Raw genomic sequence first — 3,740 nt, 5'->3', positions numbered from 1 at the left:
CACGGCGTCCATCTGCAGTTCGCTTAGCGGATCAATCAAACGCATCGATCACTCGATAATGTAACGTCAAACCAACACATCAGCGGACGTGTTCTCACAACAACAACATCATATCATAACAAACAACATCATCATCATATAATAACAAACAACATCATCATCATATAATAACAAACAACATCATCATCATATAATAACAAACAACATCATCATCATATAATAACAAACAACATCATCATCATATAATAACAAACAACATCATCATCATATCATAACAAACAACATCATCATATCATAACAAACAACAACATCATCATATCATAACAAACAACATCATCATATCATAACAAACAACAACATCATCATCATCATCATATAATAACAAAGAACATCATCATATCATAACAACATCATTATATCATAACAAACAACATCATTATACAACATCATCATCATAACAAACAACATCATCATAACAAACAACATCATCATATAATAACAAACAACATCATATAACAACAACATTTTACAACAAACAACAACATCATGAAACAACAACATTATATACAACAACATTATACTACAACAACATCATGAAACAACATTAAACAACAAAATTATACAACAACAACATTATACAACAACAACAACATTATACAACAACAACATTATACAACAACATCATGAAACAACAACATTATAAACAACAACATTATACAACAACAACATTATAAACAACAACAACAACATCCCCTCACTCACTCACCAGCAAAGGAACTCAACCGAGGTCCATCCGCACCACTTCACAGCCAGCCCCAGTAGGCTGAGCAGCAGCCACCACCAACAACACCAACAACAACACCACCACCAACAACAACACCACCACGGGCTGGTGATGTAGCAGGAGATGATGATGATGAGGAGATGATGATGATGAGGAGGAGAGGGAGGAGATGATGATGAGAGGTAGGAGATGAGGAGAGGTAGGAAATGATGATGAGAGGGAGATGATGAGGAGAGGGAGGAGATGATGAGGGGAGAGAGGAGAGGTAGGAGATGATGATGATATGATGATGATGAGAGGTAGGAGATGAGGAGAGGTAGGGAATGATGATGAGAGGGAGATGAGGAGAGGGAGGAGATGATGAGGGGAGAGAGGAGAGGTAGGAGATGATGATGATGATGATGAGATGATGATGATGAGAGGTAGGAGATGATGATGAGGAGAGAGGAGATGATCAGGAGATTAGGAGGAGAGGGAGGAGGGGTAGATGAGATGATGATGAGATGAGGAGGGAGGAGAGAGAGGAGATGAGGAGACGTAGGAAATGATGATGATGATGATGAGGAAGATGATGATCAGGAGATGATGAGAGAGATGATGAGGGGGAGAGGGAGGAGGAGAGGGAGAGAGATGATGATGATGATATGATGATGATAGGTAGTAGATGATGATGATGAGAGGTAGTAGATGATTATGAGATGATGATGATGATAAGGAGAGGTAGGAGGAGATGAGGAGGAGGGAGGTAGTAGATGATGATGATATGATGATGATAGGTAGTAGGAGATGATGTAGATGATGAGAGGTAGTAGATGATTATGAGATGATGATGATGATGATAAGGAGAGGTAGGAGGAGATGAGGAGATGAGGAGGAGGGAGGAGAGGTAGTAGATGATGAGATGATGATGATGATGAGAGGTAGTAGGAGATGATGATGATGAGATGATGATGATGTCGTTTCCACCGTCACAGCTTCTCGTTGAGTGGCGGTCCCAGGGCGAGTGGAGGAGAGAGAGAGCGGCTGTGTTAACGGGACCAGCGTCGACGTTTATTATCCATCAACTCGCCTTCGTCTGCCTCTCTCTGTCTCTCTGTGTGTGTGTGTGTCTCTGTGTGTCTGTGTGTGTCTCTGTGTGTCTGTGTGTGTCTGTGTCTCTGTGTGTGTGTCTGTGTGTGTCTGTGTCTCTGTGTGTGTGTCTGTGTCTGTGTGTGTGTCTGTGTCTGTGTGTGTGTCTGTGTGTGTCTGTGTGTCTCTGTGTGTCTGTGTGTGTCTGTGTCTCTGTGTGTGTGTCTGTGTGTCTGTGTGTGTCTGTGTGTGTCTGTGTCTGTGTGTGTCTGTGTGTGTCTGTGTGTCTCTGTGTGTCTCTGTGTGTCTGTGTGTGTCTGTGTCTCTGTGTGTGTCTGTGTGTGTCTCTGTGTGTCTGTGTCTCTGTGTGTGTGTCTGTGTGTCTCTGTGTGTCTGTGTGTGTCTCTCTGTCTGTGTCTCTGTGTGTCTGTCTGTGTCTCTCTCTGTCTGTGTGTCTGTGTGTGTCTCTCTGTGTGTGTCTCTCTCTGTGGGTGTGTCTCTCTCTGTGGGTGTGTCTCTCTCTGTGGGTGTGTCTCTCTCTGTGTCTGTGTGTCTATGTCTGTCTGTGTGTGTCTGTGTGTGTCTCTGTGTCTCTCTCTGTCTGTCTCTCTTGTGTCTCTGTGTCTGTCTGCCCCCTCTGTCTTTCTGCGTCTGTTTCTCTCTCTCTCTCTGTGTCTCTGTCTCCCTCTGTGTGTCTCTCTCTGTCCTCTCTCCTATCTGCGTCTATCTCTGTCTGCCCCCTCTCTGCGTCTCTCTCTGCCTTCTCTCTCTCTGTGTGGCTCTCTGTGTGTCTCTCTCTGTCTCTGTGTGTGTCTCTCTCGCTCTCTCTGTGTCTCTCTGTCTCTCTCTGTGTCTCTCTGTCTCTCTGTCTGCCCTCTCTCTGTCTCTCTGTCTGCCCCGTCTCTGTGTGTCTCTGTGTCTCTTTCTGTGTCTCGCCAATCCGTGAGGCGTTCTCTCTCTCTCTCTCGACGGGCCCCGCAACGTGAACTGACGATGGAATCGATTCACACTACGTGATAGTTTAGTTTGATTCGATTCCCCGTAGCGATTCCCGTTATAAGTTTGATTCCGTCGCAAGTCTAATGGGGGGGCGGGGGGTCGCAATCAACTCTGAAGGAATCGATTCCGGCGCATGGCCGAGATGGATTTCAGTGGAATCGACAGGGTTTTAGTTTTTTTTTTACACCTTAACGTACCGCTTTCTTCACGCGCGATGATTAAATCTCACCACGGGCTCATTTAAATCTCACCACGCGATTAATTTGAAATTTGCGCTACCAATGCGGAACTGTAACGCGTAAAAAAAAATCGGGTAGGGTGTCGAATCGAAAAGGTGAGCGAATCGAATCGGCATCACCGGCCGCGTGAATTATTATTAATAAGGCCAATGAGATAAAAACGATCAAATAAATTTGCAAACTCCGCGGCCAGATTTTGATATCTTCTGACAATACGTCGGTGATATTTCCTCAGATCTTTAACCGCGATTAACAAAGACGATCGCCTGCATCACAAATGGCGTTAAACGCGCAGCCATTGACCATACTTCACCACTCTGGTCCACGTTGGTTTGTGAAGGTTGGGAGCCCGCATATGACCAGAAAGGTGAAGTATGGTCGAACTACCTACTGATGTTTGTCTTTGGGGCCGTCCATAAATGACGTCACGCGATTTTTGACGATTTTGACGGCCCCCCCCCTTGTCACGCGGCGTCACAAAAAGTCAGACCCCCCCCCCCCTCAAATATGACGTCACAAAAAGTCAGACCCCTCCCCCCTCAAATATGACGTCACAAAAAGTCAGACCCCCTCCCTCGAATATGACGTCACAAAGAGTCAGACCCCCCCCCTCAACTATGACGTCACAAAAAGTCAGACCCCCCCTCAAA

The 3,740-nt window shown here is 45.2% G+C and overlaps 1 protein-coding gene across 1 annotated transcript; it reads left to right on the top strand.

Moving 5' to 3' along the window:
* Positions 1-1,531: 1,531 nt before the first annotated feature.
* Positions 1,532-2,838, top strand: LOC144950935 (uncharacterized). Its single transcript, XM_078881116.1, has 2 exons — positions 1,532-1,560; positions 1,705-2,838. Exon 2 carries the CDS (start codon positions 1,729-1,731, stop codon positions 2,836-2,838), a length of 1,110 nt encoding a protein of 369 aa, XP_078737242.1. The 5' UTR covers positions 1,532-1,560; positions 1,705-1,728.
* Positions 2,839-3,740: the final 902 nt, after the last annotated feature.

Source organism: Lampetra fluviatilis, chromosome 60 (assembly GCF_964198595.1).
Source record: "Lampetra fluviatilis chromosome 60, kcLamFluv1.1, whole genome shotgun sequence".
NCBI lineage: Eukaryota > Metazoa > Chordata > Hyperoartia > Petromyzontiformes > Petromyzontidae > Lampetra > Lampetra fluviatilis.
The sequence above is the reverse complement of the archived record's forward strand: the minus strand, read 5'-3'. Positions and strand labels throughout refer to the sequence as shown.